The following is a 24,572-nucleotide window of genomic DNA, read 5'->3' on the forward strand; positions in this document are numbered from 1 at the left end:
GCACAGCTGTGGTATTGTTTGGTGGCTTCCTGACCTCTCCCCTCCCTCCCTCCCTCCCTCCTTCATCCATACATACATCCATGCACACTGATCCATAGGGTCCCTCCTGAAATCCAGCTGCCTTTTGAGAATGCCCCCATTGTGCTGGGCTCTAATATTATGCTCCGCCTTAGGTATAATGCCTCCATTCACAAACAGCTGTAATGCCCAGGGCGTAAAATAGGCAGCAGCAATTAACCCTTTGCAGGCACCAAGGAATCAGGATCTCTTCCTCCCTTCCACTCCATAAAAACATAGGAAGCTGCCTTAAACTGAGTCAGCCCTTGGATCCATCTGCAACTATGGGAACTAGCAGAGGCCCTGAAGGGTTTTGGACAAGGGGCTCTGCCAGCCTTACCTGGCGCAGACATTCTATGAATGAACCCTTCCCCCATCTATTGGTTAGCCATGCTTTCATTCTCCTTGCACTCTTGCCAGATAGGCATGTGCTTTTATGGGGTGCATTGAACTACGGCCACAGCAGTTCAGTTGCGTTCTGACAACTCCACTCCTGGCTGTGCAAATCAAGAGAGCTCAGCTATAGGATCAGCAGATGCCTGTGATGTTGTTTCTTACTGGACTGCCCCACTTCAGGTGGGAGATGCCGGCTGGGGTCATTGTTTCCAAATGCAGCCGCCCAGTGGTCCCTGGGAAGCTCACAAGGCAGGGCAGCGACAGCTCTCCGCTGTTGGTGTCCGTGGCACCTGGTAGGCTGCCCCTGAACATGGAAGTTCTATTTCACTGTCATGGGTAATAGCTGTTGAGATGGACCAATGCTTTGAGAGAATGTGTCTAATCCTTCTCTAACACCATCTAACCCGGGCACCAGGCTTGATTTCAAAAGCTGCCTTCTGATGATCAGCTTGGACCTCTGGGCAAGAGCCACCTGTCCTCTTCTGTGGCAGCCTGCTGAGCTGGGGTGGGGAGGGAGAAGGGGTGTAGCGGGCAGGGAGGAGAGAGAGAAAAAGAAAAAGAAAAAGAAAAAGAAAAAGAAAAAGAAAAAGAGAGAAGGGCTTGTGTGTGTGTGTGTGTGAGAGAGAGAGAGAGAGAGAGAGAGAGAGAATGGGGGTTTTATTAGGAAGGAGAAGGGAGTGAATGTGTGAGTGAGAGAAGGAGAAAGAGGAAGGGAGGGAGGAAAGAAGGAAAGATGACAGTGGCCACTTTTTGCTACATTCGAAACATGTTCTTTTCCTCAAAGAATTCTGGGCACTGTAGTTTGTTAAGGGCTGCTGGGAGCTGTGTGGAGGAAGGGGAGTAAACTACAATGCCCAGAATTCTTTGAGGGAAACCGTGTGTTTTGTATGTGCATTAAAGGCACGGTGTGTACATGTGCCAAGTCCGATTCTTGCTCTGTCAATAACAAGCTTGTTTTAGATAAGCATTCTTGACAGGCACCCAATAAAATCTTGTCTCACGCTCTGTTCTTCCTTCTCGCCCATATTTTAAAAACAAAAACCCCTTCTGTTTGGTTTCCCCTCCCCATTTCCCCAGCAGCAACTACAAATATCCCTGCTTCGCAAGCAGGCACCCTCCACCTTAGCTCCAGGCTTCATCTTTTTCATGCGGTAAAGGTAAACAGAGTTTAAAGATATCTGAATCAAATCCCCTGCCCGTCTGCCCCCCATCACAATCACCCTAAGCCCCAGGGCCCTGCTATTTCTGTCTCATGGTATTTATTAAGTCAGTAAAAATTAGAGGGCGATATTTCATCTCTAATTGCCAAGTTCAAAAGCCTCCCACCTCCACGCTCTGTAATTAAACAATGTGATTTTCTTGAGTTGGTAGCGTTCCTGGTTTCCCCTCCCTCCCTGCCATCACCTCCAAGAATCAGTTCTCACTCATTTGAACATGAAATCATACCTATATCTCATTGTGTCATTTATGTATACACCACAGTGTGGATCCCCTATTCAACGTCGGGGGTGGAGGAAGGAGCAGGATCATGGCAGCAGCCCCTGCTCTCCACCCAAGTGTGTTCATTTCATAGGTGTGCACACAAAGGGTTCCCTTTCCGCAACCACAAACCCTGAAAAAGAAAATCAGGGTTCTGGATCCTGTGAAAACACCTCTACGTGCATGCAGTGTGTGTGTGTGTGTGTGTGTGTGTGTGTGTGTGTGTGAAGGTTCTCCCTTGGCCTGTGCACATGCTATGCCTTTAGAGCTCATTTGAAACACATTATTTCCCTCAGATTCTGGGCACTGGAGTTTACTTTTCACAATTACATTTCCTAGCAACACTTAAACAAACTATGGAGCCCAGAATTCTCTGAAGGAAAGAATGTACTTTGAAAGTAGAACGCAGACCCTCCAAGCGTCCCTATTTTCCAGGGACTGTCCTGGATTTACAGAAGCCACCCTGGTTTCTGATTTGATCCTGGAATGTCCCGCTTTTCCTTAGGATGACCTGTTTTCACTGGAGAGATGTTGGAGGGTATGGAGTTATGCGACCCCCAAGTCAAGGAGATAAGTAACTATACAACCTTTAGAAGACAACTGAAGGCAGCCCTGTATAGGGAAGGTTTTTTTAAAAATGTTTAATGTTTTATTATGTTTTTATATATGTTGGAAGCCGCCCAGAGTGGCCGGGGCAACCCAGTCAGATGGGCGGGATATAAATAAAAGAAAATATTATTATTATTATTATGGAAGAGAACATCCCTATTTTCATCAGAGAAATGTTGGAGGGTATGAGAATGTGCACACAAATATATTTAAAGTGTTTTTTAAAATGAATGTATTTTAAATGGGGTGAGGGGTGGGACTATCTAAATGGCACTCCTAGTGCGGGAGAGAGAGCCCAACTTTCAGGTCTAGCCTTGACAAACTTTGGTCATCTGAGTAACTATGCGAGGGGGAGAAGAGATGTCCTCATCACACCTATCCACATCCTAAGAAAAGGGTTGACACGTGTTCTCTTTTTCCAAGACACGTCCTGGAAGTTTTCATGGGTATGTAAAATGAGAGCTGTGGGTTAAACCACAGAGCCTAGGACTTGCCGATCAGAAGGTCAGCGGTTCAAATCCCCGCGACGGGGTGAGCTCCCATTGTTCGGTCCCTGCTCCTGCCAACCTAGCAGTTCAAAAGCATGTCAAAGTGCAAGTAGATAAATAGGTACCGCTCCTGCGGGAAGGTAAACGGCGTTTCTGTGCGCTGCTCTGGTTCGCCAGAAGCAGCTTAATCATGCTGGCCACATGACCCGGAAGCTGTCTGCGGATAAATGCCAGCTCCCTCGGCCAAGAAAGTGAGATGAGCGCCACAACTCCAGAGTCGGTCACGACTGGACCTATTGGTCAGGGGTCCCTTTACCTTTAAAATGAGAGCCGTCATAGCGACCAACAGTTAAAAGCAGAAGTCGGCAAATGGGTCCTCTTTTTTTGCTCTTCAAAATATGGCAACCCCAATTATTGCGTTTTATGTGGCGTATTTTCAAACTCCAAACTAGCCCCACCCACTCAGGCTGGGCATTAAACCAGAAGTGTTATGAAAGGCTTCCTGGGTCAGCTGGCCTCTTGCCTGCGCTACGAGCTCTTCCTTGCTCATGTGTGCTTTTTTATATTCATTGGTTCACCTCTGACTGCTGCCCCTGGCTCAGTCTTGACAAACCATCACATTGTGGAGCAGACTGCCAGATTCCGTGCAGAAGCTCCTGGTTTCTGGTTAATGTTTTAACTTGGAGAATAGTGTTGCTATTGACTATGACAAATGCCTTTGTTCTCTGAGCATTCCAAGGCCCAGCAGCCTAAACTTGGCTACACAAGGACCTGTAAGGAACACATTCCTGTATGAAGTGCTCTTGAATAGGAAAGTTTCCTTTAGAGTTAGACCCATTCCACTTTAGCTGCATCTATATATCTCTATCTATCTATCTATCTATCTATCTATCTATCTATCTATCTGTCATCTATCTATCTATCTATCTATCTATCTATCTATCTATCTATCTATCTGTCATCTATCTATCTATCTATCTATCTATCATCTATCTATTTATCATCTATCTATCATCTATCTTTGAAGAAGGATCTCCTACATTCTAATTATACAGTGCAACCCCTCAGCAAGTTTAGTCAGAAGTAAGCCAACTGTGTTCAGTAGGACTTACTCACAGGTAAGTGGATTTTTTGGCTTAAATATTTTTCTTCTCTTTTATCTACTCCCAGGTAAATTTGCTGAGAACTGCAAAACAGGATGGGTGGTTTTTCTTTTCTTTTTTTACATATCTAATTTACTTTCAAATTCTCTCACTTCAAAGCATTTCAGACATGGGGGTACCTGGATGGTACTGCCCTCTTGCACGTTACGGCAGCATCTCAGGCTGCCCCCATGCAGAAAAGTCAGTTTGGTTTATACATGTGACAGGATGGCTGGAACGAATTATATTAGGGCTGCAGGTGAGGGAATGCCGTTTTTAATGCTCCCCCATGTAAGGAAAAATACCCGATAAATAAAAAGCTAGCAAATAAGCAAGCAAGCAAGCAAGCAAGCGAGAAAGGTTGTAGCCCAACGTGATCCTGACTGTCCTAGCTTCCTGCTTTCAGTGAGGTTTTAAAAATAAATAGGTAAGAGAACACTTTAAAATATGATCCCCACCTAGGGCCTTAAGTGAGGTTCATCTATCCTATTATTATTATTATTATTATTATTATTTCAGTTTCTAGCGCACCCTCTTTTGATTCACAACCCTAAGGCAGGTTAAAGCACGGCATATTAACAACAATAAAAACACAGTAAGTTAAATGTAACTGCTAAAACACTAACTAAAATTCCAACTCTCTTGTTACAGGCCCTCCAACTGTCCCATTTTTACGGGTACATCCTGGAATTACAGAAGCCACCCTCGCTTCTGATTCAGTCCCAGAGTGTTCTACCATTTCAGCCAAGGGGGACCAAAAGAGTGCGGAACCAAAAGACGTGTGCTTTGGCTCCACACCTTGCCGCTGCTGGCCGGTGCACACGCACAAGGAAGGCCGCTGCTTCCTGAAATACAGCGCCACTTCCAGAAGTACGCCGCTGTGGCCCTCCTCATGTGTTTGTGGCCACAGTGGCGGGTGTGCGGCAGTGTGGGGTGCTGTGCAGTAGTGGAGCATGCACAAACTTGAGTTGGCAAGGCAGTGGGTGGGTAAGCTTTGGCAGTGGATTTTGGGGGGTGCAAGGATGCGAGCGGTGCGGTGGCAAAGGGCTAGTCGGGGTGTGTGTGTCCTAATTTCTTCTTCAGAAATGTTGGAGTGTATGCTATTAACAAGACAGACAATAAGGGGGAGGGGGATCACAAGCTCATCTCAAAATGACTCCAGAGTTATTTTTGTTTTAAGTATCCATTTCGGCCTGGCCAGAAATACGCATAGCTACCCACGGAACGAGACCGCCTGCACATCTGCAACCGGAGCCCGTTCAGACAAGTGCAAAGGCTTATGGGATCCTCCCTTCCTTTTCCTGGCAGCTTCTCACACTGTATTGCAAGCAGCTTCTCAAATTCTTCCAAGAAGCTGCTTGCAGTACAGTGGAATTGCTTGTCTTTCCTGACAGCGACCCACCTCCAGGGAAAGGGCTGAAAGGGACTGTCACCTCTTTCTGACAGCATGTCAGGCCCACTCCTGACATCTGAATCTGCTCCAGTCCTGCTGCCTGGGAGTTGAAACAGCAGTCAGTCTGTAGATTGCTCAGCGTTCAGACAAAACTAGAAAAAGAACTAGGGCATCCTGCCACCTTGTGACTGGATTCAGAAACGGCAACCTGCAATCCTACGACAGATTTCTGAAAAAGCGATTAGGTTCCCCAAAGCATGCTGAGGGTGTCTTGTTTTATTTTAAAGTAAACCAAAGGACATCAAACGATTGCTAAGCTATGTAAGAATTCTTACTGGCAATTCGATACCACCAAGGAGCCACAGCAATCATTTGAAGTGAAGCATAAGAGCATTTATATTTCAAGGCAGATTTTCAGCTGTTGCCTGTAAAGCTGCTATTTTTATGTTATTTTCACGTCCCCCCTCTTCCTTTCAAGGAGCTCAAGGTGGCCTTCACAGTTCTCCCCTTCCCCATTTTATCCTCACCATGACCATGTGAGGTAGGTTATACTACTATAGGGTTACCAGACGTCCCCGGTTCCCGGATCCAGTCCCCAGATTTGCAAATCTGTCCCCGGGAAACATGGCAGTGGCAGCCTCAGCAGCCCGGAGCCAGCCTGGTAGCGCAGTTGGCTCTGGCTGGCTTCAGGAGCTGCCCGCTGCCGTGGCACCCGCCATTTCCCCTGCACTACGGCAGCAAGCAGCTCCTGAAGCCAGCCAGAGCCAACTGCGCTACCAGGCTGGCTACGGGCTGCTGAGGCTGCCACTGCCACGTTTCCCAAGGACATTCCGGGGACGGAATTTGTCCGGGGACAGATTTGCACTACCAGGCTGGCCTCTCCTGGGCAATGGTCGCCCGCCCGTGACTCTCCTGATCTGTCAAAACAAAGGGGGAAGGGGATCGGGGAAGGCTCAGGAGTTACGGGCAGGCGGCGCACTGTTGCCCAGTTTTTAATAAAACACTGAGCATTTATGTTTCACAGGGTGCGAAAGAAGGGCTTTGCATCTTTTGCCTTACCATCCAACACTACTGACTCCCTGTTGCTACTCAGCTTCAAAAAAAAAAAAAAAAAAAAAAAAAAAAGGTCCCCGGATTCATTGAAAAAAATCTGGTAACCATATACTACTAGAACGTGACTGGCCCATGTTTGCACAGTTTGTAGTGTGGTGGAGTGGGAGTTGAACCTGGGTCTCCCCACAGTCCAACACTCTAATCACTGGCTGTCTCTATTAGTGGAACGGATGTCCTGTAGGCACAAAAATGGGAGGGGGGGAGTGAAGGACTACGCAGCCTTTCTCAACCTTGGCTCCCCAGATGTTCTTGAACTACAACTCCCATCATCCCTGACCACTGGTCATGCTGGCTAGGAATGATGGGAGTTGTAGTCCAACAACATCTGGGGACCCAAGGTTGAGAAAGGCTGGACTAGAGGGATATGGGCAAGACACCCAGGATGTGAAGAACCTCCTCCCAACCCTGTCAACAGGGCAAGGCAAGGCAACAGCAAAATTCCCTGGCTGTTCTGCTGAGCTCCTGATAATCTAATAATAATAATAATAATAATAATAATAATAATAATAATAATAATAATAATAATGTATTACATTTGTATACCACCCTTCATCCAAAAAGAGTTCTGGCACCTCTTTTTCTAGAAAAATAGCACTGAAAATGGGAATGCAAAATACTTAATAAAAAAAACAAAACAATTTCACCTGTCTGCTTCCAAAGGAGAGCCAAAAACAAGGCCCATTCCATTGGCTTGGCTCAGACCAATTGCCATTTGGCTCCTCCTTCCCAGAACTGTCTGCCTCAGTAAACCTGGTCATTTCCCCAGTTTTGAAACATGTTGTATGAATTTGTACTGAATGTTCTTATTTTCCTCATTCCTCCCCCGCCCCCACTTTTATACCATGCTTATTTGCCATTATTTTAAACTGTAAATGACCTTGGCTGCATCGGTAGAAAGGCAGCAGATAGACATAGTAAACAAAAATGACAGAAAATGTGAGTTGTGGACCAGTCAAGTACCTGACTCACTATGTTGATAATGGCTTCTAAGCAAGCTCTCTACCAGTGTTTCTCAAATTTGGGTCTCTAGTTGGTTTTAGACTACAATTCCCATCATCCCTGACCACTGGTCCTGTTAGCTAGGAATGATGGGAGTTGTAGTCCAAAAACAGCTGGAGACCCAAGTTTGGGAAACACTGTTCTGTAGTATCTGATGTAGCAAAAGGCAGCCCCTTGGGTTAGCAGTCCGCAGTCTCCTTACCTGGCTGATAGACCGAAGGCCTGATGCTGGCAGTGGTGACAACTCTGGGCTTTGAGGCAGGAGCCGGGGCTTCGCTGTAGCCTGGGTAAGGAGCAGGGCTGTGGGAAGCTGGAGCTGATGTGTAAGATTGGCCTGGGCCTCTAAAACCAAAGCAAAGCTGTGAGCAATTCATGCATATATACCACAGGATTAAGACCGATGAAGCATCTGTTGAATGGTGGCTTCCATAGAACGTTGTGAGAGCCTACCAGAAAGTTTCGGAGGCAAGGAGGGAGAGATTGTTACCTTAACACTCAGTACAGCCAGCATGTACTTCTAATGCTGGTGTTTTAAAAGACTGGGTTGAAAACATATTTAATAAAGGAGAGGCATTAGGTTGCTCTTAGCACATCTGCAAAACATTACATCGGAGAACTCTTAGGGCTGCTAAATATGGCCAGCCCCATAGAAAAAGGTGAGATTTCAATGGGGAAAATGGTCCATTGCTTCAGATTCCAGGGAAGATGGGTAAAGGTGGGGTGCATTTCATAGAATCATGGAAGGGACCCAAACGGTCATCTAGTCCAACCCCTGCAATGAAGGAATCTTTTGCCCAGTATGGGGCTCAAACCCACAGCCCTAAGATTCAGAGTCTCATGCTCTACCAACTGAGCTTGCCTTGTGACTGTTCTTGCCAGTTCACTGACTTGGGAATGTCACCTATGGTGCACATGGGAGACAATGATTTAAAGTAGTTACAAGAGAGTTTCTTAAAGTGGAGTGGGGGGGAGCCATTTCAACTGAACTCATTTCAGTGGGAACAGTGAAGCCACAAAGGAAGATCTAGAGTAGCCATCTCCTTCCTGGTGTCGAATTGTTGTTGTTAGTACCCTACCCATCTGGCTGGGTTTCCTCAGCTGCTCTGGGAGGCTCCCAACAGAATATTAAAAGCATGATAAAGTATCAAACATTACAAACTTCCCTATACAGGGCTGCCTTCAGATGTCTTTTAAATGTCAGATAGTTGTTTATTTCCTTGGCATCTGATGGGAGGGCATTCCACAGGGCAGGTGCCACTATTGAGAAGGCCCTCTGCCTGGTTCCCTGTATAACTTCACTTCTCGCAGTGAGGGAACCGCCAGAAGGCCCTCGGTGCTGGACCTCAGTGTCCGGACTGAATGATGGGGGTGGAGATGCTCCTTTGGGTATAGCGGACAGAGGCCGTTTAGGCTGCACCCCACTCCAGTAGTTTGGTCAGGGAATGTCAGGCTACATCCTGCTGCAGTTGCATTTTGCTCAGATTGAAGACATTGGCAGGCTCCTTTTCAGAGTGGAAGTAAAGGATGTTTCTGACCAAGAGACCTTGAGGCTATCCTCTCTTTTTGCACCGGGGATGGGGGTGGGGTGGCAACTGGATCAGAAACAGTACCTGGCAGACTTCAGATCAACAACTAACAAGGTATTGCACTTAGTATAAAATAAAGGTGGGCAGCTTCTGTAGTCAATGCCAGGGCCATTTAGTTGTCCAGACAGGGGTCAAAGGGGCAGTTTGTTACACAACCAAACCTCTACACAGGTAAACAGGCTCATTTTTTTTAAAACCACCCTTAGAGCCGTCTAGCTGTAAGGGTGTCATATATTGCTTAATTACATAGTGTAATTTTAAATTATTATTTTTTAGTGTAATAAATTAGGTCACAGTGTACAGTCGTACCTTGGAAGTCAAACAGCTTAGTTCCCAAACGTTTTGGCTCCCGAATGTCGCAAACCCGGAAGTGACTGTTCCAGTTTGCAAACTACTTTTCAAAGCCAAATGTCTGACCGGGCTTCCAGGGCTTCCTGCAGCCAATCAGAAGCCACACTTTGGTTTTCAAACGTTTTGGAAGTCAAACGGTCTTCCGGAATGGATTCCGTTTGACTTCCAAGGTACGACTGCACTGTTTATATAGGAAATGCACATTTCCTCAAGAAAATTAAAAAGGGAGAAAAACGGTGTTATACAAAGACAAAAACTCCCAGCATCACAATTCATATAATAAAAAAGATAACATCCAGCAATACAGCCAAAATAGGAATGCGGATTAGAATTTGCAGTGACGAAGAGGCTCCTGAAAGAGAGAGAGAGAGAGAGAGAGAGAGAGAGAGAGAGAGAGAGAGAGAAAAGCCCACTGCTTCATTAATATAAAAGGTTTTATAGCAAAGTTAGGTCAGCTGTAGGAAGGTATCAGTTGGCATTTCTGCTGGAGAAAGTTAAAACGTTGATGAGGGACTGTGGTGTTTTTTTTTGAAGAGAACAGTTTAGATACTGGTGACAGTTTCAAAGAACAGCTCAGCAACACTGAAAGCAACTGTGATTGCATCTGCGGCAGATTGCAGCAGGTTTAGATAGCATGTACAGTTGGAAACTATTAGTTGTCAGAGAAAAGGAAAACCACTGCTGAGAATGAGAAAATTATTTAGATTAATGCTTTGCTAACCATCAACTGGCAAACGGAAAGCAGCGCACTAATTGATTAGCCATCTGCACAAAGGCGGCGCACTTTATACCTCTTTTTGGACTGGCAGGTGATGGAAGTAGAAGACTGGTGACTGACGCTAAATAAAAAAAAGACAAAAGTTGGTGTGTTTTTTTTTACTGCAATGGAAAACAGGTTCGAAATTTGGAATAATCTGAGAGAACTGGGCAAGTCTGACTGTGCATGGTTTCCAGGTAAAAAAAAAAGTGCAAGGTTTGTTAAGGATGTCAATATTGTAAAAAAAGATTAAAGTTTCTTAAATTCATGATTCCCTTTCCACAGGAGTATGTTTAACTGATGCTGAGTCAAAACCTATTTAGTACACTCAATCTCAGGAAGTCCATTAAAGCCTTGCATTTAAAGCCAATTGATTATTAGCCCACATGGGTGTTCTCATTTTTCTGTTTCAGGACTGTAAAGCAGTGCTCCTCCCCCCCCCCCAAAATGTTTAGGGGCACTCTCATTTTGACTCAAGAAAATCACCATTTTATAGTTCAAATTGGGGAAAATAAATAAAGTAAATGGACAAAAGTACAAAGATTCACAAAATGTTTAGGGGCATGCGTACCCCAGCGTACCCCCAGAAAAAAGCACTGCTGTTTAGTATCATCTTTTAGTAAATGTCAGAAGACAAAAGTATTGCTTTGTTACTATGACTGAACGCCTGACATTACAAGGGAAAAAGAAAACATGTGGGGTCAAGATTAGAATGATTATGAATGATTCAACTAGAGAAAGGCCCTAGCTGTTACAGTGCTATTATTGGGCTCTCTGAAACACTCGAATGCAGTGTTTCCCAAACTTGGGTCTCTAGTTGTTTTTGGACTACAACTCCCATCATCCCTAGCTAGCAGGACAAGGGATGATGGGAAGTGTAGTCCAAAACAGCTGGAAATCCAAGTCTGTGAGTCCAAATCTTATGGCTCAGGACATATCATGGCTGTTCCCTTACTGTGCAACAGGGGAGCAGGATCCAGATGTCAGGTGTGAGATCAACAGGACAGGAGAACTTTATTAGAAAGTAGTTCACACGGCCTTTGGTGTGTGGCCTGAGACAGCTTCTTTTCCATCCAGACTCAAAATGTGCTTGTGGTGAATGTGGGGCGGGCCAAGCAACATGGTCAGGTCTTCTCCTGCACCTCCCACCTGGCGAGTACATTGTTTCCCCCTGTTTGTGGCCAGACCCAGCTGAAGTCCTGCTTGATACAGCAGGTGGAAGAGAAGGCCGGAAGGGAAGTTCTGTGTGTGGAATGGTGTTTCACTGACTGGCAGCAGCTCTCCAGGGTTTCAGACAGGGGACATGTCAAACCCCACTTGTGGAATGAACCTGAGACCTTCATGCAAGCCCTTCTCTCTTAGGTTTGCTGTAAACACTACCTGAGCACTATTCCTTTGCCAGGGCTATAGGGAAAAACATACATATTCACAATCCTCGTAAGCACCAGCTGCTTTTAAATTAACAATTTCTTGCTGGAACTGCCATGCAATATATCCCTCATACCTCACCAATTGCTGTTATTTCAGTTATCCGCCTTGGAAGCAGATAACACTGAAGTTACAAAATATATTTTTTTAAAACCCCCAAATGGATTTATTCCACTTATATTCCACTTTTGCAAAAATCTCCTGTCCTGGTTACTTAATGGGTCAGTGCCCACTTATTTTCAACAGCTCTGTGTTTTCCCACAGCATCTGTTGAACTTGGGGAGAAAGAGAATTTCAAGCCCCTCTGATTTGTTTTGTTGCACTGGATCTAAATTGCTTTCAAACAGTTTTTCCTTGCTCACAGAAATGTCTATTCCAAGCCAACGAGGCCTGTCCTACACATACATATACTGTATTTTTTGCTCTATAAGACACACTTTTCCCCTCCTAAAAAGTAAGGGGAAATGTGTGTGCATCTTATGGAACAAATGCAGGCTGCGCAGCTATCCCAGAAGCCAGAACAGTAAGAGGGATCGCTGCGCAGTGATCCCTCTTGCTGTTCTGGCTTCTGTCTTCACCGTGCGAAGCCTCTTCAGGGCAGGGGGAGCCTTCATCCCGCTGCCCTGAAGAGGCTTCACGTGGCTATCCCAGAAGCCAGAACAGCAAGAGGGATCACTGCACAGCGATCCCTCTTGCTGTTCTGGCTTCTGGGATTCAGAATATTTCTTTTTCTTGTTTTCCTCCTCCAAAAACTAGGTGCGTCTTATGGTCTGGTGCGTCTTATAGAGCGAAAGAAATGGTACTTTAGTTGCCTGTTTTGGTTTCACTGATTTTATCTGTGTGTTTTTTGATGATCGTTCTGGGTATATATTTTTAATCCGTTTTGTGGATTTTAAATGTGTTTCAACCAAGGTTTTAATACGTACTCTGCTCAGAATGCGCTTTGATTTAAGCACTTCATAAATCTGACAGATAATTTGGTAAATAATTATCTCCCCCCCAGTATCCTCCGTTTTCTTCCTCTCTTCCCCCACTCCTCCCCTCATTCTCTTCCCAACCATGTTACACACATCTAAGCCAACAGGTGAAGCAAACAGGCACAAAGTATTACCTTTGGCAAGAAAACGAGATGGAGTCGTGCACCATGGAAGTGGCCGCGGCTGACGGCAGGGTCATCTGATGAGCGGCACTGTGAGCGGCAGCAGAGGGCTGATTGGCTGAAGCAGGCGGCACAGCAGAAGGGGCGCAGCTGGTAGACACTGGCGCATGCTCAACAGGGGTACTGATCAAAGTTAAATGGGATAAAACAAGGTTGCATCTTTAAAAGCTGCAAGCCATTTTTTTCTTTTAACAAAGCCAAGACCTGTTTAGCTCGGGCCCGAAAGGTACATACATACATACAAAGAGGTGAGCAAAATTACTGTCAGGTAATTTTGAAGCACGACTTAACACAGTGTTAAGCTTTGGCCACAGTTAGAGCTGAGGTGAAATGATCTGGCGTTCTCGTTGGACTGGGTCCCACAGCCGAATTTCAGCATGGGGGCAAAATAAGGTTAGTGTGAACTGGGCGGTGCACATGGGACGGATCAGCAGCCACCTTTGCTGGGAAAAACGCAGAGACGATATCAGGGACAGGATCACCAAAAGGGTTTTCTGGGGCCAACACCAATTCTGCATCCTTGCAGGCCTGGCTACACAAGATCTCGGGAGCAGGGGCACCGACTTGCTGCCCCCCACATTAAGAGGGCCAGGCATCACGTGACCTGTCCCACCCCCACCCAGCAGGCCAGCCCATCGGTGGCAAGGAGCACAGAGGGTGAAAATTGCCCTCAGTGCCCCCCCACCTGGTTAGCCAGCACTTGCCCATTGGAGGTGGGGGGGGGGTGGCAGCCCCCTCAATATTGGGGGGTGGGTGGGCTCAGCCCCCTGTCCAAAAATATTGAGGGGGCTGAAGCCCCTTTTGCCCCCTATAATTGGCGCCCCTGTTTGGGAGGAAACACGGAGTGCAAAACTTTAGCAAGCTGTTGAAAGCAGCTAACATGTGCAAAGGGGGGCGGGGACTTCTATATGCACAGATAGGTTAGAGCTGGAGCAAATTCAAAAACTCTTCCTTCTCTCACCTCTGCTTCTAACTCCGATACAACCACAGTCAGATACACGCGTTGCCAGGTGGATATGGGCCCCACACAACAAGCGCATCTCCCTAAATACCCTTTCCCCCACTTGGGCTGTCACCGAATTGGTTACTGCTTCATACGTGTATCAACCAGTTTGTTATGTACTGAGTTGAATAGGATCCAAAATGCAGCAGTCTGATTGGTCCTAGAACAATGCAGCAGTATGATTGGCCCGCAGGAGCCACCCAATCCAGCTCCAGGTGAAAGTGAATCCACAACCTGATTGGCCTACAGGAGAATCCCAGAATTAGCCAATCACGTGCAGCCCATTGTGTAAATAATGTATATAAAGCACATACTTTGGGGGAACTTTCATTCCTCCTCACCAGTATGAGCTGAATAAAGAGCATGAAATCCACTCTCGACTCCGAATATATTTCACAGTTCACAAGAACCTTTCTTAAGTCTACATAGTTATGAATGTGCAAATATAATTACATGGAGAATTGTGTGAATGAGCACTGTGATGTAAAGCGGAAGCCCACTTGCCCTCAACAGAACTTTACAACCTATGCAGACTCCCTCCACTAGCAAACACTCTTCAAGAGGCAGAGTTCGCACATGGTGGTCTCCCTTTGTGGAACTGCACTCATTGCTTATGTGACCCTGTTATGGCACTATGAAGGGTTCTATCTCAGCCATCTCCTGACATGCTCATTTTCTATATGCAGGGAGTTTTATTGTTGCACGGGGGTGGGGGAGCATTCAAATGTGATTCCCCACCTGCAGTCCAAAAGGTGTAGCCTAACAAGAACTTCAGCATGTGATTTTCCTGATTCAGTTCGTACAGTCTGGTTGCATAGTGCTGTGGTGCACATCAAACTCCAACATCAACGATCTGGTGCCCTTGTGTTGGCATTGGGAACTGGCCTTGTTCAGCTCATGACCAGCAAAAACACTCCTGTGCCAGGATCTGACCGCTTCCCCACAATCTAGATTACAGGAGTGCCATTAATAAGCAGGATTTACGACAACAGATCCACAGATTTCCTTTCACAGTGTTCTAATGATTGTTTAAGCCCTGAGAGAACCTGAGGAGATATGAGCAGGTTCTCCTGAACTTTGACAGAAACATGGTTTTCTGAAGGTACAAAAATTCAATTAGTAGTCCCTTGACTTGCTCATCCTGCCTGTTTGCTAGCTCTACAACCTTGCCAACGGCCAGGTTTCCTTGCCTGCCATTACTGATCTTCCCATTGAAAGCTATCCTGATGGATCTTATGCCACCTTTTCTGGTTTGAATCACTAGTGTGTATTTTTGCCTGTTCATAGATATTTCAGGGTTTGTCTCCCCTCTAAGTTGTTCTGCCCACCAAAACCCCACTATTCTAAAGCGCCACACATTACTTCAGAGATGTTATGGGTGCCCCCTAAATAACAGGAGTTGCTGTTCCATCTTACTGGTTTGCATGGAAAATACAAAAGTAGATATGCCAAACAATTGGGTGGAAGAATATCACGGGCACCAGTTGTGTGTAAACACATCGACCAGGGATGGGGAACCTGTGACCCTCCAGATGTTATAGGACCACAAATCCCAGCTTCCTTGATCAGCATTAGATGATAGTAAACTTATGCAAACCAAGTCATAGTTAAATGATCATGAGGGCAAACTATTACGATAAACTAAGGTGGTTTAGAGCAGTTGGTTGCACTTAACCAAAATGATTAGTCTTGAAGGGCTATTGGGGGGTGGAATAAACAATAAAATGAGGAGTTGGAAGAAAAAGGAGGGGGGACAGAGATAGGAGGAGGAAGAGAAGAAGGGAGGAAAATTGGGGTTTTGTTTTGTTTTAAGAGACTTGAAGAGTTTTAAAGGTGTTGAGATATAATTCCTAGAGATTGCAACACTCTCTGAATGAAGGATAAACTGACTGTGCATATACATTGACTTCATTTCTATATATTCCAGTTAACTGTATCAAATGATTACTTTATCTATTAATTGCAGGAGTGTGTTCCAGCGAAGGTGAACCCAAAAAGCTGCAGGGGGAAAAATCAAGTAAGTTATTTACCAACTCTCCTTTCCCTGTTTCACACAAAGAACAATCCCTGTTTCTTACCCAGTATTTCTATGTCAAATGTACACCATGCCATTCTTACAAAAGTTTTAGAGATGCAGGGCACGGATGTTTCGTAGATTCTGTCTGGATTCTAAGTGCCCACACATGGAAGGAATTCTGTCCACAGCCCAGGACAGAATTCAAACTCTATACCTTGTTGAGCTTGGAAAAACGCTATCAGGATCATCAGTAAGTTATTAACATACATATATAAAACAGTGTGAAAATGCTATTTTGACAGCCCTTCATGTGGTTTTAGAATGATTACTGATGTACCAGAATTCATGTAAGCCATTAGATATTATACAGAACACTGTGCAAAAAATTAATATCTTATACCTCACAACAGACCCAAACGTTTGTACTGGCCTTCAAAAGCAGCCTACTATCATATTATGTGACAGTTGCACAACAAAACCTTACATCGGGCCATTGGATGTTTTCATGTTAGCTTCTACCTGTAGATTGGCTGATTCATACATGCACATCAATTGTGGTGATAACGGCAACATGAATGGATGACCTAGGTGTGTGAATGAACCATCTCAGAGTTAAAATGCAGAATAAACATTCAAAACCACAAAACCTTCCTTCCAACACAATAGTCCACAGCAGAGGCAGTGATGCATCTGAACATGAGTAGCCTGAAATGGTGGGGGTGTGTGGAGTGTTATTGGGCTCAGATCCTGCTTGTGGGTTTCCCAAAGGCAGCTGGTTGGCCACTGTGAGAACAGGATGCTGGACTGATCCAGCAGGCTCTCCTTACTTTTTGTTGGAATCCATTCACACGGTCAACTGCAAGCCATCGAGTGTTGCGGAAACAAGTAGTGAGACGTAGTATAAAGCACATGCATGTGTGAACCAGCCAAATCCTCTTGATTGTTCTTCCTATTCCACCAGCTTCTATTAAATCCCATATTTAGAAGGGGGAACTTCAGAGGAAATCCAAGTTTCTTAACATACAACACATACCAGGACAGCACCATACAGGTGAAAATACAGACACACACACAACTTGTCGGCAGGCTTGATGCCTTCTCATACAGAACTGCACAGTCCAGCACACGTTAAGATGGTGAATTTTTTTTAAAAACTGTGTTTAAAACACACAAAACCCACGCTGAAGCTTTTAAGCACAAAGTAGGGAACACACTGGTAATATGGAGAATAATGACCAGTCATCATGTGTGGTCTTGCAAAAGAGCACATGATGGACATCTGTGGTTATTCTCTGTTAGGAAATGCACAAATGTATACTTGCACCTAGTTCTCAAGTAAAAATCTAAACCTGGTAAAAGTTGCAAGCTCTGTATTGAATGGGAACTTGGATGGAAATGAACATAGTTTGGAAACTAATATGGAAATGTTTTTCATCTTTACAGTTCAGTTCAATGTGTTCTCGGAGGCCCCACTAATTTTAGTAGGATTTACTCCAAAGCACAAGTAGCAAGAAGCTTGAACTAAAACAAATCACAACTTGACTAAATACGGATGAGCAAACAATTTAGGAAATCATTTAATTCAATAAATTGATATTTCTCCAGGGGTGGCTAACTTGTGGCTCTCTAGCTGTAGTCGGCTCCAACTCCCATTAGCCACAGCCAGGATTAGCCAATGATCAGGATAATGGAAACTGTAGTCCAGCAATATTTGGAGTGCCACATGTTAGCCAACCCTGATGCAGAGATTTTTTTTCTTTACTCGAATTCAGTAATTTCTTGCAAGTGTGGGAATGGTAATACACACCTGGTTCCCAGTCATGGGAACTCTATTCATTTCAGTGGAGAAATCTGATTGTGCATCCCTTTGCACAAATGAAACTGTTATGTACTGAGCTGAATCCTAGAACAATAGGATCCAGAATGCAGCAGTCTGATTCGTCCGCAGGAGCCACCCAATCCAGCTCCAGGTGGAAGTGAATCAGTGACCTGATTAGCCTGCAGGAGCAGCCAATCAGGCTTCTGGAGGAGGTGACTCCGCAACCTGACTGGCCTACAGGAGCAGCCCGGAATTAGCCAATTACACGGGGCCCATTGTGTAAATAATGTATATATAGCTAGACGTTTTGGGAAAAGTTTCATTCATTGCTACTATGAGCTGAATAAAGAGAATGAAATTCACACTCGACTCCAAGTATATTTCAGAAACTGTGCCCTCCGCTACAGTGAATGGGGGAAATCCCACGCAGGAGCTCCAATTCTGGACCTAATTTCTCTCTGTGGCTAACACAGCCTCGTATTTAAGCACGCACCTTGTAGAAACTGCATGCACCTTGTAGAAACTGCATGCCAACGAGTGAGTAAGCTAGTGGAGGAGGAGCTGAGAGCTCTGCCCCTCTGAGCAGACTGCAGGAGGAGGGAAGCCCAGGATCAGGAGGAGGGATGCGGCTGCCCACCCCTTCTCTGCCAGCCTACAGCAGGCTAGTCAAACAACTGTAGGCTAGCAACCTCTGTAAGCATATTTACAAAGGCTGGGCCAACACATACTTGTGGAATTGTTTTTTTGAAGCAGAATTAGTTGGGGCAAATTCCCTTTATAAGTGACAGTTGCAGTTATTGTGCAATAATCTGGAGACGTGAAGCTGCTGTAATAATTTATTACAGACAATTATCTAACAGTGAGGTAAGATGTAACATTTAATGTCTCATATTAAATACTGTGTGTGTGTGTGTGTGTGTGTGTGTGTGTATAAGCTGTATAGAGCAGCCTTTCTCAACCTGTGGGTCCCCAGATGTTGTTGGACTACAACTCCCCTCATCTCTAGCTAGCAAGGCCAGAGCTCAGGGATGATGGGAGTTGTAGTCCAACAACATCTGGGGACCCGCAGGTTGAGAACTGCTGGTATAGAGAGTCTTTAAATATTGGAATGTTCCATTAGAAGTTAGAAGAGGTTATTACAAAACCCAAAGCAAAGATCCAAACCAGGTCAGTCATGGAGTTGCATGGTGCAGTATACCTTTGGTTACTGGAGAAAGCAGGAGGGACTGTCTGGCCAGCGCTGTGGCAGCTGGCTTCCCTCTGACTTGTACCAGTCCCAAATCTCACGGACCCTTTGGAGGCCATTGCTCTAGCTCTGTCAGTGTTGGCATCTGTGCTGCAAGACTTAGGGCAATGCCAAACACTTGACGTCGCATACTGTGCATCGTGAGCAGTACCTGCAGCGCTGGGCAACAGAGATTACAAGGGTGCATGTGCATAAGAGAGGTAATTGGGTGGGGAATCACATCATCTCCAACTTAAAGAACAACCAAGACTTTGGCTGGGGAGGGACGGGGTTGGAATCCGGCCAAACAAGGAGCTGGCATTTAAAGGCCATAGATCTACATGGCCACTATGTAAATCTACTGTAGGATGCAATGCTTTGAAACGTTTTTGCATCCTGTTGTAAAGCTCTCATGTAGCAGGGAGGAGATGCACACAGAAGCAGATTGCCGTGTGTGCAGGCAAGGCGGGTGCAGTGTGCATCTCAATGCACAACCATATTGCACTGGTCATCCAGCTCCTGCTGGAATGACAGGATGCAACTTTTGATGTGGACTCACATCCGCATTTGGGGCCACTAGTTTTTATGCAGAACTAGTTGCCTGGGAGTATAGCTGCCTCAGGGCCACTATTTCCCATGTGTTAAAGAAGAGCATTCAAGGATACAACCCACCCGGCATAATTCCCATAAAAGTCTTCCGAATTTCAAAGGCTTTTGTGAGAGAGAGCTCAACGAGTTGATCCTTAAAATAGAATAATAATAATGCCAAGATATAATATTAGGTGCCCAAATAAAACTCCTGGATTTCATAATGAAGACTGTGGTTTTTCTGACATTTTTGTTGACATCATAGATACAAAAGCACCTGAAAATATGCCATATTTCCATGGTAAATACATTCTACTAGTGGGAAGAGAAAGAAAATAACCACTAGCTTTGTTTTACAATCCCTTGTCCAAGAGTGCACATATTATAGTGCTTAAAGGGGTAGATTCTATAGCAGTTCTCACGCTTCCACTTGCTCACGAAGTTGTGTAAACTCCTGGACAATTTATTGTGCAAACAGGGGAATAATAATAATAATAATAATAATAATAATAATAATATCTTTATTGTCATTGCCCCCTCTCGGGGACAATGAAATTACTTGGCTGCTCCATCCACCCAGGTAGGGCACTCCACACAAAATCAAAATAAAATAAAAAAATAGGAGGAATGAAAAACAGAGAATATTTTTATATGCCACAACGGCAGCTAGAATATTAATAGCTAGGAATCGCAAAAGTGAAATAGTACCAACAAAAAGGGAATGCCAGGATAAGCTATTTGAATATCTCGAGTTGGCAAAAATGACGGATGCGATTAGGAGACAACCTAACCAAAAATTCCAAAAGGAATGGGGAATCTATAGAGATTATGTAAAAAAACCAGTGTCTCCAAGGAAAAACTTGGATTTGCTTTAATTTTTGCAAACCACAATATGGATTATTAGTATAGTATGTGGAAAATAGGAGAAATGAAGAAAGGATAAAAGGAGCAGTTCAAATAGATAAAATAGACCCGCTTAGAGGAAGATGGAAGTCTATTGGAGAAGACAAAGAATTAGGATTAAAGAATATGGTGACATAAGTCTGTACATAAGAACTTATGGATTTGTAGTTGTATGTATGTTTTTGGTATTTTGTTTGTTTGTTTTTAATATATCTTCTTTTGTTTGCAATTGTCATTATATTAATTTGGTGACTTTACTGTTTATGTTTGCCTATTAAGTAAGAACATTAATTAAAAGCAAATCCATATATATGGATTTGGTTTTAATTTTCTTGTGCAAGGCGTTAAAACAGAACTTCCATGAGCTGAAGATGCCCTTTGCTTGCAGAGATGCACTTATGGATCCAACTCACAGCCTAGGAGTGTCTTCAGAGAACTGAGAAATCTAGAAACTTGTTATACATTTCTTTAACTGTCAGGTAAAATGGGAGGTCCAAATACTGAAAAGCAAGAGATTTAAGTGATAAAGCAAAACAGTGAGTCATGAATGGAGGAGATGTATGGTGAACACAGGCCAGCTGCACAGTGATAGCTGAACCAACCATATTTCAGCAGTAACATGTGCTGTATAGTACAAAACAAAACAAAACAAAAAAACCCAGGGAAATGGGTGTGACTTGCAAACACCCCTATTACGTGTCCCCTCCTAATTCAGCTGTGAAATTTTCAAAGAGAAATTTAGAATGAAAGCACAAGAGAAGAACCATTCTGTTACTTGACCAGAAAGGTTTTTTTTTTTTGGGGGGGGGAATGTAACTAAAAACACTTCTAAATAAAATGGTGCAGAATTCCAGCGGATTTACATTTGAAAGGTTAACATCCATCCTGATTGAAACCAAGACCAATCTCTTTCTAGAGGACAGTTTCACAGTGCAGACACCTCTTTTTATCCACTATAAACATGTATTCTAATCTGTTCAAACAGTTCATAAATCAAATAACCCCAAATCTAGGATAAAGTTAAGAGGGCTTCAACCCACTGATGAGCAGGATTTAAAGGCATATAACTATTTGCTGGGTGTGACCGTTCTGTGTCCGAGGGAAAGCATCTGTAATAAACAGGGGAGTCAAGTCTACAAAAACACATTACCTGTTTTCGGGAGATCCAGCAACATTTTTCTTGCCACTGTGGAAGGAGGGGAATATAGTATGAATACAATTAATGATTGTTCCTGTGGTGGGAGAACTATTGAATTGCGCTGAAAGGTAGGTGGTACACGGCTGGCTCCAGCAATTCGCAAAGCAGGGAGGGCCGTTGTTAGGGTCCAGACACAGATAAGGGGCTCACGGAGAACGTCAGGGAAAACAATTAAAAATGCAGGCCTAATTCCTCATTAGGTGGTACACCTGCACCTGGACTGCCCCACTTTAGACTGCAGGGGAGATGGGAGATCCAACAATTCAATGTCTCTCTGTACAAAATATTAGTAAATCCATGCACTTAGAAAGCTAGATTACAAGGGGTCTAAGCTAGCCGAGCCTTCTTTCTGACAGGCTAGTTTTCTATGTGGAGGGTTCAGGATTTCTTTGGGGAGGAGGGGGTAGGTTGTATGAAAGAACATTCAGTCCCAAGAGTCCCCATCTGCAGTGGTAACTGAAAATTTAATGGATTGAAATTTCAGTGAGAACTAGCACCCCATAAACTAGTTAAAGGAACCCATTGGATATCTATTGCCATATATTCTGTCTAGAGTAAGAATTAGGGTTGAAATGTTTACATTCTCTGCATGTTTGCAGAGAATTACGACCTATTGTGATCAGTGGGGTTTACTGTCAGGTAGGTCTGCATACTGCAAGTCTTAGTCGATAATTAATCAACCAATTAATTAATCATTCAATCAATTCAAAAGGTGCCCCCCCATTAAGTGGGAAACACTTTTTCTTTCCTTTCAAAGGCTGTTAATTATTTTAATACAAATTCCAGGTGGCAGGCATCGTCTTAGAAGATGAGTTCCCTCCGCCCTTCTCTCATAGAACAAAATGCCTCATAGAAGATAGTAACTGCTTGCTATTAGGGATGGACAAATTTGTCAATTTCAGTTTCTCTCAGTTTCCCAACTTTAGGTTCAGTTTCCCCCTTTTCTGCACCCATTTGCAAGTGCTTCTTTAAAGCCTACATTAAAAATATGCATTTCTTCTGATATGTGCAGTCTTTGCACACAAATTTGCCTAATATACACATTTTTGCAAGCAACTTCCCCTACCACAAAGCAGCTTGGAATGTTATTTTCACTGATATATGCATTTTTGGGCATACTTTTTGCGTGGAAAAACGCTTCACAAAATTCTGAGAAGTGTAGATCTTGAGGGCAGCTGCATCTTGGTTCAGGAAGTGCAAACTAGTTATAGATAAGCATCGAAATGCAAGCTGAATGAATTTCTCCCCCTGAATGATTTTCTGCTCTGTTCCTAGCTGCAATACATGTATGGCTAATCTAAATAATGCGTGGGGAACCTGCGGTCCTCCAGATGTTGATGGATTACAACTCTTATCATTCCTGACTACTGGCCCTGCTGGCTGGGGTTGATGGGAGTGGTAGCCCAGCAAAATCTGGAGGCTGTGAACATTTCCCATATTTTTCGCTCCATAAGACACATTTTTCCCCCTCCTAAAAAGTAAGGGGAAATGTGTTTGCATCTTATGGAGCAAATGCAGGGTTAGGCTCTGCTCAGCGCTCCCTTTAAAGAGCCGGGTGGAGCATGTGTGCGGCTCTTGGGGGCTTTTCCCCGAGGAGGGAGGAGGGCAGCCCATCAGTCCCTTCTCTCTCCTTGGGGAAAAGCCCCCAAGAGTCACACACATGCTCTGCGCTGCTCTTTAAAGGGAGCACGGCTCTTGGGGGCTTCTCTAGGACGTGGGGGAAGGGACTGACAGGCTGCCCTCTGTCCCTTCCCCCACCTCCCACAAAAGCCAGCAAGAGCCGTGCGCTCCTTAAAGAGTCGCGCCTAGTGTGTGTGCAGCTCTTGGGGGCTTTTCCGTGAAGTGGGAGAGGGAACTGACGGGCTGCCCTTCTCCCTCCTCGGGAAAAAGCCCCCAAGAGCTGTAGACACGCTCCGCGCGTTCTTTAAAGGGAGTTCACCTCTTGGGGGCTTTTCCTAGAAGCCAGAACAGCAGAGGGATCGCTGCGCAGCGATCTGTCTTGCTGTTCTGGCTTAGCCGCGTGAAGCCTCTTCAGGGCAGCGGGATGAAGGCTCCCCCTGTCTTGAAGAGGCTTTGCGCGGCTATCCCAGAAGCCAGAACTGTTCTGGCTTCTGGGATTCAGAATATTTTTTCTCTCGTTTTCTTCCTCCAAAAACTAGGTGCGTCTTATGGTCTGGTGCGTCTTATAAGAGTGAAAAATACGGTAATCAACAGCAATAAAAGACCACTACTGTTATGGGAGCAGCTAAAGAGAAACTTTGGTTTCCTGTTTCTGATGTACTTATGTACTTGGTCACTTAATTAAAATTGAAGTGTTTATAAATCAGGTGCTTTGCAGATATACAGTAGGATAAACAGACATATGCATTTAGATCTTTAGTTTTGAGAACTGTCAATCCTTTTTTAAAAAATAGACTGCCATGTTATTGTTTGTTTATTTTTAAATACACACCAGTAAACCCCATGCTCTACCAATACATTGACCTAAATAAATTACTGAGCCATTGTGATGGCACCCATTTACTGGGGGTATAGTATTACATTCCTCCAAAATGCCCATCCTTTGTGAAACACCTAATAGTTGAGGGACTCCATACAGATTTCAGTGATTTGTGCCCAATTGTGTACTAATTGCCACTGACGTCCAACTCTCAGCTTGGTTTCCAGCTCTTGGAATAATTGCGTAGGTGCAGCAGTTTACATCTTTGGATCTCTCCAGAATTGAGGATCCTTCTTGCTTTGTCAAACAGGCACTTAAATTATAAAGCTTTTCCTCAGGAGTTCTGATGCGTGATATCAAACACAGGGGAGCTGCACACCTGACAATATCCCACCAATCTATTACTATTGAGAAGATCTATT

At 44.5% G+C, this 24,572-nt stretch overlaps 1 protein-coding gene across 46 annotated transcripts in view; it reads right to left on the minus strand.

Annotated features, from left to right (window-relative positions):
- LDB3 (LIM domain binding 3) overlaps positions 1-24,572 on the minus strand; it is a 151,818-nt gene that overhangs the window by 17,943 nt on the left and 109,303 nt on the right. For 11 of the 46 annotated variants that reach the window (XR_014525909.1, XR_014525910.1, XM_083502520.1 and 8 more), the window contains 5 exons: positions 21,663-21,698; positions 18,995-19,201; positions 12,910-13,080; positions 10,405-10,452; positions 7,879-8,018 (listed from right to left, as the gene is read on the minus strand). Coding sequence is in view for 41 of the 46 variants with exons in the window: in XM_083502520.1 (XP_083358646.1) it covers positions 7,879-8,018; positions 10,405-10,452; positions 12,910-13,080; positions 18,995-19,201; positions 21,663-21,698 (602 nt within the window). In the remaining 5 variants the exon portion in view is untranslated. The remainder of the gene's footprint in view (positions 1-7,878; positions 8,019-10,404; positions 10,453-12,909; positions 13,081-18,994; positions 19,202-21,662; positions 21,699-24,572) is intronic. The other 35 variants (XR_014525908.1, XR_014525912.1, XM_083502555.1 and 32 more) reach the window with 10 other exon arrangements.

This window comes from Podarcis liolepis, assembly GCF_965112155.1.
Source record: "Podarcis liolepis genome assembly, chromosome: 5".
Lineage (NCBI taxonomy): Eukaryota > Metazoa > Chordata > Lepidosauria > Squamata > Lacertidae > Podarcis > Podarcis liolepis.